This window comes from Amphiprion ocellaris, chromosome 10 (assembly GCF_022539595.1).
Source record: "Amphiprion ocellaris isolate individual 3 ecotype Okinawa chromosome 10, ASM2253959v1, whole genome shotgun sequence".
Classification (NCBI taxonomy): domain Eukaryota; kingdom Metazoa; phylum Chordata; class Actinopteri; family Pomacentridae; genus Amphiprion; species Amphiprion ocellaris.
In genome coordinates, this window is record NC_072775.1 from 21,200,950 (window position 1) to 21,224,630 (window position 23,681).

A 23,681-nucleotide genomic window follows, 5' to 3' on the forward strand; every position below is an offset into this window, starting at 1 on the left:
ACGTCTGACTTACTTTGCAAGCAATCTTGCAATAATCAGTCAATACAACTTATACATCAGGGTTGGAACTTCAGCTAAGAAGCGATAAAGACGAAAGATTTTACTGCAGTGTGCTGACCTTGCTCTTTGCCCTGTATTTAATTCAATTGTACTTTGATAAGTTCAAGCCATAAAATTATATTTGAAATGTAGCATAGAGTAAGGTGTGTGTGTGTGTGTGTGTTTGTCATGGTAATCTCATGGAGAAACCCTTGATGTAATCATGACAGGAATGCAGGTTGGACTGTTGATTAGACACAAAAGCCCTCTGCTTGACGCATTTCCTCTGGAAGTCTTAAATGTGGTTGTGGTGGTAGAGGAGACAGTCATCCTACAGGACCTCAGAGAGATGCCCACAGGTCTTCCCATGTTAATGGGGGCAATCTACTACCTCAACCTCGAGTATCCCGTAATATGAAATACTGCTTTGAGTTCCTTCAGAAGGTCATCATCAGAAATAAACTGCTGAAATATTGCCTGTAAACAAATGAATGTGCATCATGCTCCTGGTAGAAAGGAGTTGTTTTTTTGGACTCTTCTTTGTTCTGCACGTTGTTCTTATTTGTTTGGCAGTGTAGTTTGTACAGCTCTGGTCAGGTATGGTCAAAGCAGGTGCAGAAAAGAGGAGAGAATTAAGGTGGAAAACCTAATGCTGTTATGAACTGTATTGATTGTTTAAATTTGTTCTGAGGAAGTAGCTTTCATGATGAACCAACTAATTTATTTTAGAATTATTTTCAAAGATTCTTCATCCTAGTCAAGGAAGTTAATTATATGGTTCATAAAAGCTTTCATTAACCCTTATTTCTCTTTCTACATCTGTCCGAATGTCAATTACAGTTTTGGCCGTATTTGGTAAATATTTTTACAATGTACGCTGTTCTTCATATTCAGTATTTTGATTTATTAGATTGTATGCATATTCCTGTTGATGTTATGATATTGATCATCTGTGTTGTGAAGGCAGGTTTGAGATCACAGTTCACGTATAACACTGGTTTTAAAAATAAATTATATTTAAAATGCAAATCCTCTTAACTTGAAATGGCAAATTATATAATTATAGAACTTGAAAGTGAGTTCTACGAATATCAAAATGTGAGCTTGTTTGACTTGTTAAATAAGCTTTTCTTGCACTGATGATGTAAGGTTAGTTTTTGTTGTTTGCGGACAAAGTTAAATAAACTTACACAACTTAAAAAACAATGTTGAGCAACTAGAACTTGTCATAGCAGTCATATCAAGGAGATGAACTTTATTGAGTTCAAGCAAAGGTCGTTTTCAAGTCGAGTTAATTTGTGTTTTCATGGCAGCAGGTCAACTTTCATTTGCAAGTTGAAACAAGAAAAGCATTCAGAAAGTGCAGTACTCCGCCAAGGCTGCTCAGTCGCATCATTTCCGACAGATGAAATCTTGAAAAAATTTGTGTCAGAAATTGCGGAACCATAGAATGTGGCCGTTTAATACAGATTTATCAGTGAACAAAATGACCTTGTGCTGAACACAGGCGTGTGTTATGCATGTGTACGTTCTGTACGGATACCGAATTCCGTGACCTAAATATGTAGCAGGCGGCGGGAATTGATGGGACTTGGAAACATCTCCACAATTTAATCAATTGTTCCTCGTGTCACTTCCGACGGATAAGTCTCGATAAGTCAGCAGCAGTCGATTTGTAGTAGGATCGCAATCGTGATCATCAGCAGGCAGCTGATACAGTGTTCATTCGTCATAGTAACAGTGACGCTGTGCTGCTATCTATCAATGTTACAGAAATATTTAACAAATCCGTGGATCCAGACTATAAAGCTGCATCATTGCCAAAATCTAATCACTTGGTCCTTGTGTCATTTCTGACCTTCCCTGAAAATTTCATCCAAATCCTTTTGTCCGTTTTTGAGTAACGCTGCTAACATACAAACAGACGGACAGGCATACGCTGATCGTCACAGAACTCCGTCGAGTAATAACATGAAATGTCTTAGAATATCGTTTTTCAGTCTGTCCTAAATTGTCTAATTTCAATCATCTCAGCAAGAATTGCCTCACTTTTAATGGCAACCTTTCTCTCCAATGTGTGCCAACACAACCACAGCTGAACCTTCAGGCCTGGAAATCATTTCTGCATCACTATTACGACAGACAAATGTTTGCAACACAGAAAAGTAGTGCCAGTTCTCAGTTTGACGGAACATTGCTTTTACCCTTGAGTGCAGTTTTTGTGGCAGAGCTGGCACACTTTCATCTCGTCTGCATATTTCCACACTAGCATGTCGTCCTCCCCTGGCATGCCTTGGGGACAGCGGGAGACACAGAACAGTCCATCTTGGAAGTTGGCACACTTAGCACAGTTTCCAGAACCCTGGAAGTAAAAAAAAAAAAGACTCATGATGTTTACCACTCCATTGGAGTAGTTGTAAATATTATGTTAACCGCACTGTCTCATAGTAATAATTTGTCAAAGGGAGCTGCATCATTCTTCCTCATAAAGAAGCAAATGTTTGGCAATGGAAACCCACAGAGTCGTGTTAGATACTTCAAAGTTAGGCCAGTGAAAAGACAAGTACGATAACAATTCAGTCATCTGATACAAGAGCTGTCATTTACTACTTTCCTTAAATCCACGTCAGCCTTTGGAGCAGCATCTAACACAACAGTTCCATTTGGGGTGAATATGCTTCGATCTTATCTTACTTCAACCTAGACATTTACTTTTGATAATAATGCCAGCTATTTCCCAAAAAGAAGCTTGAACTTGTTTTTAATCAAAGATGGGATTATGAGCTTATAAAAGAAGACAGTTACATCACACAGCCACACCCCTTATTCAAAACACAGCATGTCTTGTGGCTGAGCTGCATTATGGTCTATTAAGGCTGTTGTTAATGGAGAAATCAGCAGCACCAGCACTTCTGGAACACATTTCATGAGGCTCAAATATTCATTAGTGGCACTCATTGATTCCGAGCGACTGACATAAAAATGCAAGGTTTTAAATTCATAAATTCCATTGACAGAACGGTTTAGCAAGACTATAATCGTTTTGTTTGTGGTATTAGTTGAGTGTTTGGTGACACATACAGGCGCGCTGCAGGTCACAGTCCCATTCATTCGCTGACACTCTGGGTGACACTCAGTGCAGGTTTTTTTCACGACTGCCTCCCGTGGTTCTCTGCAAAAACAATAACAGAGCTAACAAACTCTCACCGCTGGCACACCTCATTTCAAACAGTTACATGTGAAGTGAAATTCTTCATCCCTTCTTTGAGGGCAGAAGTTAATTGTAAGCCTGTCAAGATTCAATGTTTGACAGAAATCTCCAAAGATAAACACGTGAGTGAATGCACCATTTCTGCTGCAATGTTTGTCTTACATCTACTGGAGATTTAACTTCAAAATAACTCGGATCGTATTTGATCTTAGCATTTCTTTCAATAATCCCCAAACTCATCAAATGTCACAGTCGGTATATGCTCATGGTACGAAAATAGACTTTGAAGGAGTGAACTGTTGAGTACACAGATCTGATGTTTAGACTACTTGTTTGTCTAAAACAAGGAGCGCAGTCCCAGATTCCTCCCTTACCCCTCCAGGATGTTGCAGGAGTCAACACAACTCCCATCACGGCTGTAGTCACGGCAGGCAAAACACATGTCTGGGCCTGGACCCCAGCAGCCGTCTGTGGTACACTTCCTGTCACACGTGTTGTTCCTCAGAGCTGTAACCACACATCAGCACACATAATTATCCAATTTTGATATTATGCCCCACTGATTAAATCTGGCTTACATAATCAAAAGCAACAAAAACAAGGATCTAACTGAATTTGGTTTTGGAAACTAAATTTACCGCACGTGGCAGCATCAGCGTTTCCTTCTATCATAGCACTTTGGCTGTCTGATTTGAAGAACCTCTTCCAGTGGCTGATGTTGGTGTAGCAGAGGTCCCGGTTCTTAAAGATGCTCACGTCTCCATCGGTGATTTCTTTGAGAGACTTAAGGCCTAGATAGTTGATACCGAGATAAGTCATAACCAAACTGCGACTCGCACTACACAAGGTGGAAGAGAGTGACAAGAAGAAAAAAAAGAATTTATGAAAGCCTTGAATAATAGTCAAGGCCTGAGAAACAAATTTCTTCCTTGTGATCCAGTGGTTGTGAATCTACGGGGGGATCTTTACAAGGAACATACCGTTTAGTTCTTCCTCGAATGATCTCCAGATTCTCAAAAGGACTAAGTGAGCTCATGCTTGCTGGCCACGTCTGAATCCACAAGTATCCTGAAGCAACAAATGGTTTGTTAATTGTGAAACTCTTTAGTGTGCATTTTATGGTGCCATGCATTAGTCATGTCTTACGTAGCCTTACCAGTAATTTCCTTAACTGTCTTAAACACATCAAGCTGGGCAGGATCCATCTTTGGTGTTTTGGTAAATGTATCCCTACAAATAATACAAATAATTGGCTTCTGGTTAAGATGCCCAGCGATCTATTACAGCTGATGCTGACTAACATGGAAATGGCATACAATTAATATCATCAACTTACCCATAAATCGATGGGTACATGATGGCAATGTTACCGTTGATTTTGGTGCAGTTTTTAAAGGAGTCGATGTTTGTGGCATTAATGGACACAGCGTGAGTCAGGTCTCCTGTTCCAAGTCCATTGCACACTGTAAACAATTAATGAAACAAATAAACTGTTAGAAGCAGTATTCAGATGTGTAACAGAAGCAAGACCTTAATGTAAGTACAGTAAAAAGTATCATTATCAGTAAAACCCATTTAAAAAGTTTTAAAAGTGGTCAAGCATGCTCATTATGCTGACAGTATGCTCCCATTTGCATCAGCATGTAGTTGTCAAATGTGTTGCTAATCCCATGAGCTAACTGCATACTATCAGCTAATCTGTAACAATGTATGATATTCTATTCATCACAGAATGATATGGTTCTTGAGTTCAAGAAACAGTTTAGCATTTTGTAAAATACTCTCATTTGTTTTCTCGCCAAGAATTGAAAAGACTATACACTGCAGTTTGGCTTAGCATAAAGCTGTTTAGCCTAGCAAAACATTTGAATTTACTCAAGGGGATGAATAAAGTATGTTTTTTGCTCCTGTCACAGTTTTCCTGTATGTGGGCTCATTTTTCATTCCAATATTATGTCATGCACCTCTACAAAAACAGCCCAACCATGGCTAGAAGAACTGAAAACTCAATAATGTGTTCTGTGGAGTATGGCTTAGAAAAAGGCAAATTTATCTGCTTATTTACAAAATTTTACAACAAATGAAAAACAACACATTTTACAAAAAAACCCCCCAACAAATAAGAACCTGGAATTGACATGTACAATATTTTTCCAGGTGGCCACAAAATATGGTAAGTCTACATACTACTGATATTTTACTATTTAAAATTGGTCTTTTGCTTTCATGCTTGTCTTCTATCTGCCTGTAGTTCAACTCATTTTAGCTGAAAACTCTCAGAATTTTTGTCTCGTGGTTGGTTGCAGCTAAGATACTAATAGCTTCTTAGTTGCACCAAGGAGAACAGAGTTTTTTTTTGTTTTTTTTTAAATACAAAATCCTGTTAATGAAAATGGCTTGTTTTAAACTGAGACAGGCAAAATAAAGTGATTGTGATGAGATGTCAAGATTTAGATTTGGTCAATCTTCCCAACAAGCTGCTTTTCATACACAATTAGCTGAAGGATAGTCAGAAAGTTGAAAATCCCTTGATTCTTTTAGGTTTTTTTTTTAAATTTTTAGGCTCTGATAAATGGTGTAATGTTGGTCTTTTTTTGTTAAAACACAACGTGCCTTTCTAACCTGTTGGCAGGCAATACCAGAGGTGTCAATCTTCCCAGCAAGTAAGCAACTAAAGCATAGTTCTCAAAATGCCAAACTGATTCTTTGAAAATTTAAATCATATCTTCTATATAAAGTGATGGAGTAGAAAATACAGGTAACATCTGACTTCACTGGCTGACTTAAGACTGACATGTCCTGATCATGAAGGCGTCTTTATAAATGTTTATGACTGTTATGACTAATTTTCAATAGGGTTATTTCTGTGGATATTATTTGCGATGCCATAAAGCTGTCATAAACATGGCATGGCCCTGTAGGAAACTATTCAGCTTCATGTGTTTGCATTGTAATAACCTGTCATGTGACTGGTGCTGACATTTGTTGTCATGAGACCGTTCTAATTGTGTCATTATGAGGGGCTGAATTCAAACTAGCCATTAAACCCTACTTCTATAGCCCTAACCCTTGATAATTGTCAAGTTGTCATAACAAAAACATCTTATATTATGTCCATTTTTTTTTTTTTTATTAAAAAGGACATAATTGACCAAATAGTACTTAACAACAGTCATAAATATTCATAAACCTTACATGCTCATGACAGGTGTCAGGTCAGTTCTATGCACAAATAAAGAAGCACCAAACTACAATATACGTCTCACTTGTGTACCTCTGAATTGTGCCAAAGCATTTTCCTTAAGAAAATGTTCTTCATGTGTTAATTATGATCCACCACTATAAAACTGTATTTTGTTTACTGTCAGAAATATGTCTCCAGGTTGCACAGAAACAGCTTAACCTCCCACCTTTTGGACACAGTCCGTCACACTTGGCGCATTTCCTAATTCCTCCTTCATCCACCTCGTATGTGTTACCGCTGCACGTCCGCACACAGGCTCCGTGATCAGTCACAACATAATTATCTGGGGTGATTGCAAAATATAGGAGGTTCACTTTCAAAATCATGTCAGATTCATCACAAACAGGTTGGGTATTGCAAAGCGTCTGGACATTGAAGGCCAAAAGTAAAACAAATAAAAATCCGAATGTTCCTTTCAGCAATAACAGCTCGTAGCAGTCACACCACCAGTAGGACTAGAGGTAGATAATGTAGGTCATACAATATAGATTGAGTAATACGGAGCCAGACCTGTGTAAGTTAAAGTTATGAAGAAAGGTTGTTGCATTAACACACCCTGAAACTCAATCATTTTCTTTCCTTGTTCATACAGTTTATAATTAAACTTGGACAAACTGTAACCACTGAATGTTTAACAACCCTGAAGGACAGCCTGGGCACTTGTTCAGCATACCACAAGGTGAAAAAAAGCTCCCAGTCATGCATGGTGTGTTTCATATTGCCAAGTGAAGCTCACAACTTTGCTTTTATTTACCCTGACTGTGGAGACAACAGCTACACTGTGTGCTTTTATGTAGGGTGGTAAATATATCCATGTCTAGAAGGACTGCAAGTTTAACAAGAAATTGGCTAAAACACAGAAAAGGTTTCTCTTACGTGGGCAGCTTTTGACACAGGTGGCCCCGAAGTTGTACTTTCCATGTGGGTTGGGAACCAGCTGGTGCAGGTTGGGATCGTAGCGCATGAGGCCTGGGCAGGAGTCCTTACACACCCCATCATCCCGGAAGTCCCGACAGGCCTGCAGCACAAACAACAGTCATCTGGGACCAAAACAGAGCCCCACACTAATGATAACATTGCATTCCTCTATCACAGCCTTGGCTTAATCCTCAGAGCTGCATAGAGAGGGAGAGCAGACGCTGATACTCCAGGCACTGCCAAATGAAAGATTTAATCAGCAGTTACATGTCTCATTGCTACTGAAACCAATAACAATATTTCTGATCATAAAAACAGATGCTGCTGAGAGAGAGCTTTGTTTTGCTGGAGGGTTCTTGTGTAGATTTCACCGAGTAGCATGAAATATTCAGCGTGTTTTGCCGTTTAAGCTCGTCTTTATTCATGTTGTCCTGCACATGAAGGTGTCGTCGTCTCACCAGACAGTCGGTCGGTCTGGGTCCTGTGCATCCTGCGGCGCAATGCTCATTGCAGCAGTCACTTGGTGAAGGTCCTTTGCATCTCTTAGAGCACTGCTGTGCACAGTTCAGCTTTGTTACTGGCGATGTAAAACAACACAAATTCAGTGGAGTGACCAGCACCAGCAAGTCACTTTTCAGTTTTTGATTCAGAGGCCATATCAAAACAGTACATTACAGTATTTTACCATGTTGAAATGGTGGTGAAAATGAGCAGGTGCACAAATTAGTTTCATCTTGTTGTTGTCTGTATGCAGTTTAAAATTAAATTAGCCTATTATGTAATGTCAGTGCAAGAGAAACCCAGTGTTTATAATTAGTATAATATGGAGACCATTTAGTGTTTTAGGATATGTACAGGGGCTGCAGAGTGGCTCGGTGGTTAGTACTGTTGCCTTGCAGCTAGAAGATCTCCGGTTTGTGTCCCCGCCGGGTATCTTTCTGCATGGAGTTTGCATGTTCTCCCTGCACATGCATGAGTTTTCTTCAGGTTCTCCAGCTTCCTCCCACAGTCCAAAAACATGCTGAGGTTAACTGATAATTTTAAATTGTCCGTAGGTGTGAATGTGAGTGTGATTGTTTGTCTCTATGTGTAGCTCTGTGATAGACTAGTGACCTGTCCAGGTGTCTCCTGCCTTCACCCTAAGTCAGCTGGGATAGACTCCAGATAACGGATGGATGGATATGTACAGTTCTTATGTTATCATTTGGTATTGTTACATGATAAAAAAACTGAAATATAAATGTAGAGCTTACAAGTCTGACAATTTTGAGGACCAGATGCCCAACATGAACCATTGAAGCAGCTCGAGTCACATCTTCTACCTGTAAAGGCAGGTGAAAAGATACATTGCAAAATGTTTAACTCGCCTCACCCTTAAAACACACAAAACACAGACAGATTAACCTATTTTTGGTTGTTTGTCTTCTGTTGTGAAATGTAATACTTACAAAGTGGGTTGTTGCTAGCAACTGGGAGCTCCATCTTGGGTTTGTTGTCGGCACTGACAATATCATACCACTGTATTGTTTCTACATTGCACAGCCGGTTTCTCCCAAACTTCACGCCTCCTTTTAGAATTTCTGCAAAAGTAAGTACTATGTGAATTTGATGAACCTGAGGAATTTTTGCAATTTTAAAAAAACTACTGAGATTTACCTGTTAGACTGTTTAGATGAAGCTGATTGGTGCCCATATTTGATTCTTTGTTATAATTGCCGAACACAACAAGTGCAAACTCTCCCTCATAAAGGGTATGTCCTCTGATGACGCGCAGGTTCTCCAGAGAAATCCTGGATGCTGTGTTGATGGCAATCATGACATAGCCACCCACTTCTTCAATAGACTGTAGAAAAAACGAGAATACCTGTCTGTGAATTAAAGAACGTGCAATGTGCAAAGTCACTGCCTTTCTAACTGCGAAAGCAAAACAAATCAGAATTAAAATTTGAGCCTGTGAAATTTTCTTTATTTACATCATTTATGTACATCAGCCTGAAATAAGAATATGGTGAAATAGGTCATCCATGGTAATAGCAGACTTTAAAGATTGCAGCTGTATTATGGAAACAATAGCTCAAGATAGGTGTGTGTAAATGTGATAGCAACAAAAGCACTCTTTTACTCTTTTACATTTTAATTGATTTAAAAACTAGAAAAAAAATAATTTTAGAAGAACTTTAGAACTCATGTTTTTTTTTTTCTCAAAAATATGCATATGAGTGACTGCATGAGTAATTTTTTCAACCCTGACTATTGTCTGTAGATCTTCCTCACTGGTTCCAACAATGAAATGGTTAGGGTTTCATGTATGTAGCGCGGAAAAAAAAGCCATGAGGGAGACATCCATTAGCATATTGACTCAACTCAGAGCTTGCAGCATCTGGATTACGACAGCTGGACAGAGGTTACAGTTTAGAGAGAAAAATGACAGTGGTACGAAGGGGATTTTTTTAAAATAATATGTCTACTCTTTTTTTATTACAAACTAAACTCTTGGAACTGCTGCATCATGTCTGCTGACTGTATGTTATTCAATGTTTGTGTGCTAGTCTGTATGTGAGTGTGTGTGTGGTCCTTCATCACATCTGCCCGGTGTTCACAACCACAGCTGGTGTTGAAGCAAAGCTTCAACCAGAACATTATAAACACACTGCCTCATCATAAGTTCTCACTTTCCACTAATTTTAGTTATCTGAGGTGATATGAGCAGTAAAGATCTGCAGAGATCCAGGACTGACTGCTTGGCAGATTGGCTTCAGACCACCAAAGAGAAAACTTTAAATAATAGTAACCTTCACCAGTCTGTTATGTGCGTGTTCAGCCTCTACCGCTGACTGTTTGCAGTTTTTACCCTGAGGAAGGACAGGTCACGATGCTCCTCCATGTGGGTGACCTCCAGGTTCTCCAGGACCACGGTGCAGTTACCGTAGGTCTTCACCATGTTCAGGTAGTGGTTGTCTTTCGAACCCAGGAGGTTAAACCGGTTGCTGATGCCTTGGCATACTGCAGGAAAGACAAGATACATGAGGAGAAGGGATTCATTTGGATGCTACTTCAAACTTTTAATCATCTGCAAGTGCAGTGCAGTGTCACAAAAGCTTTAATCCAAGGCCCACAGTGCAAGTAAGACACATCCACTGCTTATGTAACACACTGGCTCAATTTATGACTTGCTGTGCGTCTTTGTTCGTGAATTTGGTCTGTGCAGTCATAACTTGGCCAGCTTTCATGTGAAAATAACCGATCTGGGTTGCATCTTCAACAGAAATCAAATCTCAGTGACGAGGCAAGCTCTTGTTGTGAGTCAAATTGAGTTAACTGTATTTATACTGGCAAAGACCTCAATGTTTCCACTGCTATGCAGTCCTGTTAAAAAGCCCCTATGACCAGCATCTCCACTGTGGTATTTCAGAGAAAAGATGTGGTGTTTCACAGATTTCAGAAGAATTGTGAGAGCTTTTCTTGGGAACAATTCAGATCTGTACATCTGATAATAACAGTTTCATTAAATTCAGCCTACTTTAAGCATATCTGATTTTAGAGAAATTTTTTTGTCATGACTAAAAAATAACTTCGGCTTAAATCAAATGCTGGTCAGTAGACTTTTTGGTCATGTTTTTAGCCCTTTCAACAACAAAGACATTGACAGGGAGATACACAGGACAACAATTATGTCGCTGCTTAGTGTTACACAATATAATGTCTCGATAGGGAAGGCAGTAAAACTGACAGGCAAAGAAGACACAAAAGGCTTTTTCTGAATGGATGTAGTTTTAAAGGAAGAATGAGTGTCTCTAGAGAACAGGTCATCTTCCCCTGTGCAAGTTCAGTCATCCCAAGCTGGTCAGACAGGTTCTGACTGGCAATAAAGAGGGAGTCTATGGTGATAAAAACTAAGTCACCCATCCATACATGCACACAAACTCTCTGCATGTACACATCATAAGCAAGTATTAGATTTTTTTTACCTTTCCAGTTAGAATTATGGCTTAACTTGAGCAATATATTCAGAAAAACAAAAGATTATTCCTCCTGTTTATTAGAAATTTTGGTGCTGGAGTAATGTCTAGGTCACATTCCACAACATGTCAGGTCTTGACTGCAAAGAAAGCCAAGCCATGCACTCCAAATTCTAAGACACACCTCATGACACATACACAACAGTTCAAATAACTGTACTGAGCCATATCTGATTGGAAGAAAAAGAAACATAACATCCTTCAGCTCATTCAAACTTGCATCAGAAGCCAATGTTGTGTTTTTTCCCCACTTCCACTGTGTATTTTACTCTTTGTGCTGTGTTGAATTCACACACCACCACTAAAAGGAACCTAATCAGTGAGAATTAGGCACAAACAGCTGTCTGCCGCCCTCCCTCTTCTTCCTCCTCATTAGTTTGTCCCTGAGGGATCTCCCTGACATGAACCCTGCAGTCCAGCAGCCTAACGCCCAAGCAGCAGAGGCAGACGAGCAAAAGCAAGCTGACTGTTTTAATTAGACGAGCCATGCGAGATGTAATTAGCCTCCTAATTATTACTCAGACTGCAAAACCAAACTGTAATAAACAAGAGTGTCATAATTTTGCTGCTGTGAATATTAATAAACCTGATTTGAGCAACACAAATGGTAGTTTGCTAACAGAGTTGGAGGTAGGATCAATTTGTTTGTCGTTAGACCATATATTATCTATATATGTGTGTGTGTGTGTGTGTGTGTGTGTGTGTGTGTGTGTGTGTGTGTGTGTGTGTGTGTGTGTGTGTGTGTGTGTGTTCCATATGCATACATGCAGGCTGCTCCCTGCCTGAATGTTTTCTTCTGTTAATAGTTACGATAAGCAGGATGAGGCAGGTGACCAAAGGTTTAACAAACTTCCTGCAACTGAAGCTCAGACTTTGAGTGCCAAACTAGGACTGCTCAAGCAAGCAGGCGAATAGCCACAGTAAACACTCTCCTTGTCCAGTTGTGGATTTCATAACTCTGGTGCAGGTGGTAAATGACCTGATATTCCACGACCATAAACTGACTTCCTCATCAAGCTGCTCCAAGAGAAAAAAAAAAAAAACTAGGTCAGGCTGGAGCAACACCAGAAGTTAAATCCGAAAGATGGCTTCATAATTCTGCTCTCATTACTGTTTTATTCCCAAACAACACGACCTTCTTCAACTGAAAATGACTCTCATGTGAGTTAGATGTGTCATAAAAGTTTGCACAACTTATAAACTACCTTTGTGAGAGACAAACAGGTTAGTGAGTAAAAGAATGTGCAAACTGCAAATGACTGCAGATCGTGTTTTTCCATATAAGCTGTCTCAACACTGAATTTTCCAGTTTTTCTTAAACGCAACTTACTGCCTGTAGTCTAGTAAGATGCAAGGGCAAGGGTGGGGTTTTCGGTGATGTAACTGATACTGTGACAAAGACTAATTACTGATTGCTTCACTTACACCAGCTGCATTGTCGTCACAAAACGTCCAGAAGGTAACTGTAAGAGACAGGAGTGGCAGGTCTGGTATATCTCTTCCTCAGTGTGTGTGTGTGGGTGTATTGGCATGAGTGTAAGTGTGCGACAGTGTGAGCAGTACAAGACACTGCCTGGAAGTGAGCTGCGTTGATCAGCACACAGTCAGAGCTAGACAAAAGACTCGATAAACCCGATCATTAGTCATCTAAGCTCGTTGCAATGTGCGGTCACATATCGCTCTTTTGATGTTTACTTGGGGAATAGTGTTGGAAGTCAAGGGTGTGTGGGTAGATATTTGTTTCTTGAGGCTATGGGATCTGCACGACTAAAGAAAAAGACACTGCCTAAGCTCATTATGTGACATAATTAGCTCATTGTTCCAGTCCAAAGCAAGTGTTTACCCACAAAGAGAATATACTATATCACACCAGGTGCATTCCTGTCTGTCTTTCGAAGAAATTGCAGGCTCAGGCTGAGTATTCACATGCATGTGATGGAGCTGGTAAACTAGTATTTCTCTCTAAGAGCAGGAAATTAAAGTTAAATGTGCAAATCTTACTATATAATTCTTTGAAGCTTGTGTCAACTTTATTTTAGCCACTGTATAAGTGAAGTGCAAAATCACAGGGAATCCTACAATATGCAATACACACACTGAAACACTGTCATACTTCTTTATGATCCATTTTTAACACATTTAAATCTGTGAATTATGAATATTTTGTATATTTAAAAACCTTTCTGCAGTATTGATTTTTCTACATATACAAGAGTGTGTGCAATATCAGTATTTCTCCTCATGAAAGAATCTCTGCAATACCAATTAAACATATCTAAACATTGTTAATAAAGGCTTACTGTTATTGTTATGATGCAGTTCAATACAATGTATTATTAAACCAAAACAATATATATTTTTGTGGAATTTGTATTGAAACAACATTCCTCTGAGGATATGTCTCAACCAAATTAAAACTTAAAGAAGTAGTTTAAAATTTTGTGTTTTATGCATGCATGTTTTCTAAAATATGCTAGTTTCCTTGTTGCATTTACTGAAGCCCTGCTGTACTGGATTGCATTAATGCTATTGTTTGTGTTAGGACGTCTATCTTCTTAATTACGAAAGCAGTGCTGGCACCAAACAGTACAAAGTAAACCTCTTCTTTCAACTTTGAAGATGAGAAACTTATTTTACGGAGAAAATATGTACAAATAGAGCAGGATATATAACCAAAGTCACTGCAGACAATTTACAGTAAACATTTGAGACACATTAACTAAACATGGCGAGATCAAGTGTACGATGCTAAGGACCAAAACCAGCAAAGGAAAAAAAAGTCGAAGTCTGCCATAAATTCACTTTATGAGGTCTCATTTACGCGTTTGGATGAAACTTGATAATTTTTTTCTCCTTTAGTAGAAAAAGTGAGCGTCCACAAACACAAACCAACTTTCCTGGGACATCTAATGGTTTCCTTTGGCACAGTGAGCCATTTTCTATACATTTACAGTAAATCATTATGCTTTGTACTTTACACGCAACACAAATGTTCCTGCCTCTTTCTCTTCCTCTCTTTCACTACCTGTAATTCAATTACACTGTGTCCAGAGTCTGAAAATTACATTATCTGAAAACGTACAAATGATTAAAGGGAAGTTACAGTGCTTACTGACAGGAGTTGTTTATTTCTCTCTCCAAGTCAACAGCATTACAGCAAAACCGCTTATGTAACTCAATCTGCAATGTTCCTGCCTTGATAACAAATCGATGCCAAGATTAATTCCCTTATTTGTAGGTAAATTATGGTTAACCCTCTAATATATCTGTGCCAGTGTATGGTAGGAGGACAGTGACAGGAAGGAGAAAAAAGACACAATCTGCTTGAATCAGCCTCTGTTTAAAGTCAGGGCTCCTTGGGGTTGCAGTGCTCTAAGTTTCCAACTCTTCAGATCTGGGGGAAGCATAAATCTCTCAAAGCCCAACTATCAGTGAATGAATGGAAAAAAAGCCGCTTCCTTGATTCTTTCAGTGCATTCAGCTCTTCCTACTTCCTACTTCCTCCTCGTATATTCTCTGACTGGTTGAGATTCTGGAGAATATGAGGGATCAGATGTCATATAAAGACAAAAGCAGCAGTTCTAGTCGTCATATATGCATTTTGTGGTGGTGTGTTAAGTTCCTATAAACATGCTTTGTAGTAAGGACTTAAAACTCCCTGATATCCTGCTCTCTGTTCAGGGGAAACACAGTCTTCCTTTGCGTGGGAGATGCATCAATCCCTTAGAGAAAACATCTTGGGGCCTCAGAAAAGAAGGGGCCAGTTAAGATGGGAGGATACCCCCCCACTCCATTCTAACACACACGCACACTTTCCTTCCCCATCCCCAGTGAATGCAACAACACAAGCCCCTCTGACATCTCAGGAAGTTGATCTTTGCACAGGGTGAGTTCAGATGGCCACCCTGCGACGTTCAACCAGATGGTAGCTGATTATCGTCTCCAGGGGAGGACGGCATGAGGAGAGTTTAAATCAAACTAAATGTACTATTTGAGAAGGAGGGCCGATGGAAAGGAAGTGAGAGAGAGAGGAAAACGAGAGTCAGGAGTGGTTTGTGGTTTAGTTAACCAAATGTAGATGTGGGACATAGCAGTGGGCTGTGGGGTCAGACTGTGGAAAGGGGGTGTAAAGCTTCGCACTTGACGTATGAACATAGATGACCTTTCCCTGACGGCTAACAAAAGGGACAAAAACATGGGAGTGGTCAGCTGCAGAACACAAGAAAATGAAGAATCCTACTGAGCACGTCACATGTCCTCTAAAGAGTTCCATCCCTCTGACTACACTTGTTGGCCAGGCCTGACTTTGAGCGCAGTCAGTGTAGTTTAGTCTGGTAAAAGCTCAGCAAAGTGACCAAATAAAGGCCAAAAAGGCTAATGTTTACTCTCTGCTCCTGACGACTGCTCGCTACCAGTCAGTGAGACACTCCAGATACCTGTGGTCGGGCCATCATATTGTTTACTCTCCACCTCAGCGTGAGGAAATCATGGATTTAGGTTCTGCACAAACACAGGAAAACAGTATGTATACTCACAATCTTGCATACTGTGATGAGCAGCATTTCTAAGACCTTAAAGATAGCCTCCGATAATGTCTTATTTAAGAACAAGACTCAGTGTAGATTGAAGAGCAGAGACAACCTAATACAATGGAGATAAAATGGAATTTTGTCTGCGTTGTTAATATTATTGAACAGTTTACAAATTTTAAGTAAAAAATTGTGTCTGCATATGATCCACAGTAACATAGACATTGCTCTAGGAAAATATGTTTTTCTCTTCATTTTAAAGGTGCAGTAATCAGTATTTTTATATTAACAACAGACCAGAGTACTTGAAAAGAAACATCATCCAACTCTGCAGCTCTCTTCACATTAACTCTAGAGAGCTGTAAAGCACCTTTCAGCTCATTGTTCAGGTTTCCTGGCCCAAACTTAAACCTATACTGTTTCATTTTAATCTGATTATCAGAGTTTTTTTTCAGAAAAATTTGTGGTAAGCTTACTGTACACTACCTGCCAAGCACAAAACAACAGACAGAAAAAGTTAGCATGGAAGCAATGAGCACAATGTAGCATTTAGCGGCTGAAGAGCAAAATATTCCCCTACAGAGAAAACATACACTATCGTTCAAAAGTTTGGGGTCACCCAGACAATTCATGTTTTCCATGAAAACTCACACTTTTATTCATGTGCTAACATAATTGCTCAAGGGTTTTCTAATCATCAATTAGCCTTTCAACACCATTAGCTAACACAATGTAGCATTAGAATACAGGAGTGATGGTTGCTGGAAATGTTCCTCTGTACCCCTATGGAGATATTCCATTAAAAATCAGCCGTTTCCAGATAGAATAGTCATTTACCACATTAACAATGTCTAGACTGTGTTTCTGATTCATTAAATGTTATCTTCATTGAAAAAAAGCTTTTCTTTCAAAATAAGGACATTTCTAAGTAACAGCAAACTTCTGAATGGTTGTGTACATATAAAAGGGAAAATCTAAAAATAGAGCTAAATAGTTACATTTTCCTTGTTGCTTGAAACACAAGCAATAAATGCAATAAATGCTAAGGTCAACCTGCATGTATAAACAGAGTTTTGCTGACTATTCACCGCACCAACGTATAATGGTGATAACATCTCACTTTTGCGTTGCCAGCTTGTTGTATTGCTCTTAAGAGCAATGCAGAGTTACTTATTTTTCACCAACGGCACCATAATGGAATGGAGGCAAAAATCTCAAAAACAAAGATACAGAAACAGTGTAAATAAAACCAAACATGTTTGTCAGAGGAAAGTGAGAGCTTGGTTTTTTTTTTGTTTGTTTTGTAATTTTAGTGGGCCAACTTTTTGATTTCAAAAATAATCATTATATAGTTACTGGCCTACCAAACACTCTTTTATTGCATTCGTGCTAGTTATTGTTTGAGCCACTGCTGTGAATAATCAACATACTGCATATTTACGTCCATAGTCAGTGATGTATTCATTACCCAACAGTGATAGCAGACGCATTGCAAAAGGCAGAAATTACTGGGCACTGAACTGATTCAGTGGAATTAGTTAGACACTGTGTTGTTCCTTGTACTCTCAAACTGAAACATACTTATGAAGGGCCCAAATAATGAAGCCATAATTTTAATCAGTCAATCCTCCCTTATGTCCTGTTGGAAAGTCCATTAGTGCTCTGCAAAGGTACCAAACAACCCACCGCTGTTACTCAAAACTCACACAAGTCCAGGCCCATTTAAATTCCAATAATGCACCCACCATTCCCCGAGAATGTTCCAACATTCAACCCACTTCCTCTTTAACGTCCAGACATTCCCCCTATTGAAACTCATTCTAGCCAAGACGACCCCCCCCCTCTTTTTTTCCCCTCTCATTCCCTGTTAAAGCCATACTCCTCTTCAATCCCACAGGAAGCCTGAGAGGAAGGCTGGAGAGGGAGTGGGCGTTGAGCAGGCTGCTGCTAACTCACTGCTCAGTGCCTCACCCCCCCAACCCTCCTTCCACCAGCCATCGCTGAGCCATGCCTGGAAAAGAAGAGCAGAGGAAGAGCGAGCGAGAGAAAGAAAGAAAGAAAGAAAGAAAGAAAAACAACAACCACAAGTGAAGAAACCCACACATTTCACACATCATTCCAGCAAGAGAAAGCAGCTGTGATTCGGGAATCCCCTGTTGGTTTAAGCATTCCCGGCTCAGAGCAGCAGGCCCAGGTTGGAGCACCTCAACACAGAAGGCAGATAACCTTCACTGACTGGAGTCCTCACTTAGTCCAAACAAAGCAGATAGGCGTTCTTTGAGGCAGCCTTTCTGCTTAAGGACTTCTTATTTTTAGCCCGATCACTGACGGGTTCATTTCTGTGTAGATCTAACCGCTCTTTCGCAGTGTTGCCTGCCAACAACTCTGTTACTGCCTTAGTCATGTCTCTAGCAACTCAGGCCCACTGCAGTCCTCACAGAAAGTGACCCCATAAAAGGAATATTCTACAAAAGCCCCAGGGTTTGAGTTAGTAAGCTTTACTCTGTTGCTCAGCCCTTACTCACCATTTCAGCCTCAGCTTTACACATCAGCAGGCCCTTAAATCCACTGATGAGTAGTTTCTTCCTCATCCACACTGGCAGAGGGCAAGAGTCAGGGACAAATGGAGCTCAGGGAATTCATTTGTACAGCCGAGGAACTCTCATAATTTTCAACGCCGTGAAATGGTATTTTGTTACATGTTGTGTTGTACTCGCCAAAAGCATGACCAATTTAATTTGCACAGGATAGCTCGGAAGAATTTCGCTACGTCTTCCTGATGACACATCAAACTGAAATGTCTGAAATGCTACGGGGTACCACTGCCAAGTACTTGGGGCCTGGGAGTGTTCAGTTAAAATTTTCGGAGTGCTTTCAAAACCATTCTGTCTCCACAATACTAGTGTGAACAGCGAGGGCTGACAGAAAATGGTGCTAGATTTTCATCAAACACCTCTCCCCAAAGCCCACGGCTCAGATTTCATCCATTGTTAGCGTGTGGGGCGTTATCCTGTTCCTGACAGAAAAAGCACATCACACATGGTTAACACAGCTCCAAAACAATGTCCAAAGCTTGCTTAGGATGATTATGACTGAGGAGGGTGGTTGTTTCAAGGCCGCCCCCTCACGACAGAAACACAGACCTAAGGCCTGGCTGCTTTGCATCACTCATCAAAGGCCTGACACTTGGCAGACTAGACCCTTTTCTCGCTATCAGCTACGCTGCTGAACACAAGGACACTGGCTCAGAAGCACTGTGTAGGAAACACACACTAAAGACTCCCATGACTACTCCAGAGTGGACAATCAGTTTGAAAGCCAGGACACAAAACCTTTCCAACACTGAAGCTATCTAATGTCCAGCCCAGGGAAAAGGTAAAAACTCCTGTAAAATGTTACCAACTTTAATGTACCATACTTCTTAATGTTGGTGAGAAACATTTCAATTTATATTACACATTGCCATTGCAAAGATTTTGAGACTGAAAGTTCATTATAGATCTTGGAAAGCTGGCAGAGAACGTCCATTTGAAAGCTTTACATTTCGATCTCATCATACAGTCCTCTTCTCTTTGCTTTGAGATTGTTTCCAAGGTCTAAAATAACTTTCAGTGTCAGCTTTCAAACCAAAATGAATGAGAAGCCCTGCAAATAACCAAAAAGATGAACATTTCTTCAAGTGCAAACGTGTTTGATATGACTGAAAGCCCCAGAGTAGCTACAAAATGGACCTTGAGGTCACACAAATCTGAACATCTACCATTCTATGATGACCTCCATCTTTCCAGAATGATAGTATGATATGATCAACAGCTCCACTGCTGCTTCTCAGTGAGCACATGGCAAGATTGTTATGGCCATTAAAACCATGATTTAAACAGCTCAGCAGATGTAATGATGTTTTCAGCTCCATATCCTGGATCCCATTCCGGATGTTTTTCAATCGACCAACAGTTGCCAACCATTTATAATGCAGGACAGATCTTGGACACTTCAGATCCCAGTTCTGCATAAGAAGCATCCAAAATGTTCTACACCAAGCCAGAATACACAAAAAAAGAGAGAAAGAAAGAAAAGGCAAATTCTAGTGCCTGTCTAATGTATAGACAAATTAATGGAAAAACCTGAATCCTTCACCACTACATTGAGGGGATCCGGTAGCTCTACTTATACTGTGAGGACAGTTTGCTGGCAGAGTTTGGACCCACTTGTCTCTTTTGACTGCAAATTAAAACACAGATTTTGTCAGTGATCACCTTTAATGACATGGTAAAACATTTCCATCCTGAAGGGAGTGGTCTATTCCAGAAAGACAATGCTCCCAGCCATAGGGTCTCAAAGTGCTTCATTATCCACTCTGTGGCCACTGAACGCTTTATTAATAATAAAAAATGATGTGAATCTTTTACGATGACCTCCATAGTCACCACATCTCAACCCAAGCAAACACCTATGGGAGGTTTTGGCTCAACATTTACAACAGCACTCTCCACCACCATCATCAAAACACCAGATAAAAGAAAGTCTTTTAGAATAATGATCCCTCAAGAGTTAAACAGACTAGAAGAATCATTGGCAAGGTAAAGCTGTTGTGGTGGCACTAGGTGGCCTAATACCTTACTAAGAGACTTTAAGTTGGCTTTTCCTTTCATTATTCACCCATCTGTACATTCAGTTTGAGATTCCAGTTTGACTGTTTAAAGAAATCAAATGCAGTTGGTTGTTTACATGTACTTTGACATGAAAACCCAATTAGGTCCTGAGTATTTTTAATCTACTGTAAATCTCCTCCATGCCTGATTATCACAATAATACTTAGATAAAAACTAAACAAGTCGATTCATATTAAAAAATCTCAGACTGCTGCCTAATCAGCTCAGGAAGAGGTTGTTGATGTGGTGGATACAGTGCTGGTCCAGAGGGCTAATCCTTGCTTCCTGGCTCTGGTCCAGCTATGCACTCCAGGGTATTTCTCCACTACCCATTCTCCGCTGAGCCCCACAGCTATCAAGCTGAAGTGGTTTGTTATGAAAATGAAAGGAGAGGAGTAGATATTGATCATTTATCAGCGATGAGGCTGTTATGTGATATAGTACAAGAGTATATATTTGAAATATGTGCCTACATTAATGATTTAGTGGACAATCTGGCAATAACAGGGTCACTTTAACCATTTTATGGGAAGGAAACGCTGCAGTTGAAGCAAGCAGAATTCCTTCTTTCTTTTTTTTTTTTTTTTTTTTTTTACAAGCCTCTGGCTTCAATTATGAAAACACGCAGTAATAGAGATGTTCCGCTCAAAGTCCCACCAGGAAATTAATTCCGAGCTCAATGAAACATTGGTGTTGTTGAAACTTACTAAGTAATTAGAAAAGGTACTATACAAGGGGTGTGGGGCATATTATGTTTTAGTGCTGTAGGAGTTAAACAAATCACAGATCAACTCTGCAGCCAAGCCTCGCCGTTTCGACAATATAATGAACAACACTGTCGGCCCACCTGTAAATGGCTGGTATGAAATACATTTTACAATGCTGATGAAATCCCTGAGAGGCAAAGCAAGCTTGTAAAATGCTGGAATCAAAGCACAAGAAGAAGTGACATCCTCTTCTGCTCCTCTAACACACCCATCCACAGGACTCTGCCAGCAGCCCTATCATCATTGCTGTCGTAATTCAGACTTTGTCATGAGGAGGAACATTTGTTATTGACTTGCCAGAATTATACTTAGCTGGCTGTCAGGTGATTTCGTGTTGGTATCTATAAATTACCGTGTTCTTGTGGCTTTGGAGACAAATCTTCAGGCATATACAAAACTACCTGATCAAGCATTTATCACTATTTTAACCTCAGCTGCAGGCAGCTCTACATATGTCAACGGGTTGATTTGCTGGTTGTTTTGGCAGCTTTTGTTCATTTGTAGGAACTAAACGTGGTAGAAGACATCCATGAAGCCCAGAGGATGAATCCTAATTCACGTCTTCTGATACCACCAGCAGGTCAAAGTTTTATGCAATAAAGTTTCCAAATTAAATTAGAGACTTCCTTTAAGTGTCATAATGAGGTTGTCATTTGTAGCGTAGAGGAAAATGTTTCGAAAACTACTGAATAGATTTTCATAAAATTTGGTACAGCTATTCATGTTCCCCTTAAAATTGTAAGAATTTTGTAGATCCCGAGGTAGCAATGTGAAAGGACTTTCACTTAAATAAATGTAAAGTCACTATCTACTACCACTTAAGGATACACAATGATTGAGCTTTTACTAATTAAATTATATGAAACTCCTCACATTCATAGGTGCCGACAGACACCCTGACAGTTAGTGTTCCATCACCATGCAGTTATCTTCCTGCCAGTCGCTCTTCAACTCACTTGTGTGTGAAGCGTTGTACTGGTTTTTTCCACTGCAGTTTTTTTCCTCATCTCAGACCCCTTTTTGCTTTCAGGCATGCGGACCTGAAATTGTAATGCAGGCGTGGCCTAGGTGCCAAATACCAACTAAATGAAGACGTCACACAGGCGACACTGTTTGGATCTCTGGGAAGGAGGTTCAAAACACCCCAGCACTTACTGCTCATTGCCATAGGTAGCACTGAAGAGAACAAAATGGAGGTCACCATAAACCCTATACCTGCCAAACATCCAGATTTTAACATTCTCATTGAGACTATGTAAGCATTTTGCTGAGAGCAACCAAGTCAAAATACAGCTGCAGTGTTCCACTTAAGAAATGTTAGACCTGTTAGCATTTCAAGGTAAAATCTCCACTGATATATAGGACTTGATGCCCCAATTCGACATAAATTAAATGGATTCTGTTACCCTGTCTGAGCCTTTTAGCCAACAGAGACGCCTTTCTCCTCTCTGTTGACACAAGGCTGTAAAGTCATGTCTACATGGCAAGTTAAGGTCAGGGAAGACAGATAAGCCTGTGTCACAGAAGACAACAAAGTCCTGCACAAAGGAGCTTTTGTCCGCAGACTTGGGGTTTCTACATTCATTCGTATAATTTGTCTCATTTACGTTTCCTTTTCTTTGTATTTCTCAGTCATGCATGTCCTCCCATTATCTTATTTGGAAGCCAGTCACAAATCCACCAAATATGTGTAGTATTGGCTGATGTTCAGCGTTAAGATTCTGTGGGAGACGCTCCTGTCAGGGAAGCTCACCACAATAGACACCCAGTAAGTTGAGAACACACTTTGGACACTTGCATCTTGTCATTACCAGGAGCATTTAAAGATGTGACGCACAGTCTAGACAAGAAAGAACCTGGAGGTAATACAGGTTATCAGTTAACAAGCCATTCAGCGTGTCTGTAGATGTTTAGTTTATGTTTGAGAAAGTCTTTTCTATTAAGCAAGCTTTCCATTTTTATGTACCTCGACTCAAACGCATGAAGTGAATGAGCCATTTTTCTCTGACTGCTGGCATCTAAGTGCAGTCGAATGTAAGATAGAAGATTATAATATCACTGAAGCTTTTCCGTAATTACTGGAAAGTTAGTGTATGTAGGTCCTGATTGACACTCCACCCAACCCTTGCAGTGAAGCATGTAATGCCTTAATAGCGTTTGCAAAGAAAACACTCTTTTTCGTAGGTAGTTAAGCGATGAAAACTTGTGTCCACATGAGCCAGATCAGGATTCCCTTGAAAGGCATAAATAATTATCTTTTCTACAAATTCTGCAGATACAGCATGATTTGATGTCAGTCAGT

The 23,681-nt window shown here is 39.9% G+C and overlaps 1 protein-coding gene across 2 annotated transcripts in view; it reads right to left on the minus strand.

Moving 5' to 3' along the window:
* Nucleotides 1-23,681, minus strand: part of egfra (epidermal growth factor receptor a (erythroblastic leukemia viral (v-erb-b) oncogene homolog, avian)) — a 48,407-nt gene that overhangs the window by 17,033 nt on the left and 7,693 nt on the right. For both annotated transcript variants that reach the window (XM_023277838.3, XM_023277837.3), the window contains exons 2-15: nucleotides 10,264-10,415; nucleotides 9,069-9,255; nucleotides 8,861-8,992; nucleotides 8,666-8,734; nucleotides 7,871-7,989; nucleotides 7,371-7,512; nucleotides 6,661-6,777; nucleotides 4,587-4,713; nucleotides 4,407-4,480; nucleotides 4,231-4,318; nucleotides 3,889-4,088; nucleotides 3,625-3,757; nucleotides 3,121-3,211; nucleotides 2,244-2,401 (exon numbers count right to left, since the gene is read on the minus strand). In XM_023277838.3, the coding sequence (XP_023133606.2) occupies nucleotides 2,244-2,401; nucleotides 3,121-3,211; nucleotides 3,625-3,757; nucleotides 3,889-4,088; nucleotides 4,231-4,318; nucleotides 4,407-4,480; nucleotides 4,587-4,713; nucleotides 6,661-6,777; nucleotides 7,371-7,512; nucleotides 7,871-7,989; nucleotides 8,666-8,734; nucleotides 8,861-8,992; nucleotides 9,069-9,255; nucleotides 10,264-10,415 (1,789 nt within the window). The remainder of the gene's footprint in view (nucleotides 1-2,243; nucleotides 2,402-3,120; nucleotides 3,212-3,624; nucleotides 3,758-3,888; nucleotides 4,089-4,230; nucleotides 4,319-4,406; nucleotides 4,481-4,586; nucleotides 4,714-6,660; nucleotides 6,778-7,370; nucleotides 7,513-7,870; nucleotides 7,990-8,665; nucleotides 8,735-8,860; nucleotides 8,993-9,068; nucleotides 9,256-10,263; nucleotides 10,416-23,681) is intronic.